Raw genomic sequence first — 386 nt, 5'->3', positions numbered from 1 at the left:
TATCACAAAAGAGAAAAAAATAAGAGTAATGCCGAAAAAGAAAAGAAATAAAAATATTCTCAAAACACCAACTTCCGCTATCACAGGGTGCTCAGCGAACCAGGGGCTTTTCTCGCAACACTTAACACCCTTATACGGACGCCCTTGTACATCTGGGAGCTCTAAGTGTTTGCGTCCACACATCGGGTCAGTCAAAGTTACCGCTATTCTTCAAAACCTTTCAAAACTTTCACCTTACTTGCATTTGTGCTATATAATCTTTCTATTTCTCTGTTTGTCTATTTCTTTTCTTTTTAAAGCTATTTCGTCTATCCTGTAAAATAGAAAATAAAAAATAAAACCCAGACAAGTAAAATCCAATTATCCATCAGAAAAAAGGGCGAAAA

General features: G+C 35.8%; 1 protein-coding gene across 1 annotated transcript in view; it reads right to left on the bottom strand.

Annotated features, from left to right (window-relative positions):
* The window catches only part of LOC119585945 (calcium-activated chloride channel regulator 1-like), a gene marked incomplete in the record, with an annotated part of 13,408 nt that extends 13,225 nt beyond the window's left edge, over window positions 1-183 (bottom strand). Inside the window, 1 exon segment of the mRNA XM_037934660.1 lies at window positions 73-183. Coding sequence (XP_037790588.1) covers window positions 73-183 — 111 coding nt within the window.
* Window positions 184-386: the final 203 nt, after the last annotated feature.

The sequence above is a fragment of the Penaeus monodon genome, chromosome 20 (assembly GCF_015228065.2).
Source record: "Penaeus monodon isolate SGIC_2016 chromosome 20, NSTDA_Pmon_1, whole genome shotgun sequence".
Classification (NCBI taxonomy): domain Eukaryota; kingdom Metazoa; phylum Arthropoda; class Malacostraca; order Decapoda; family Penaeidae; genus Penaeus; species Penaeus monodon.
This window is presented reverse-complemented; position numbering and strand designations above follow the sequence as displayed.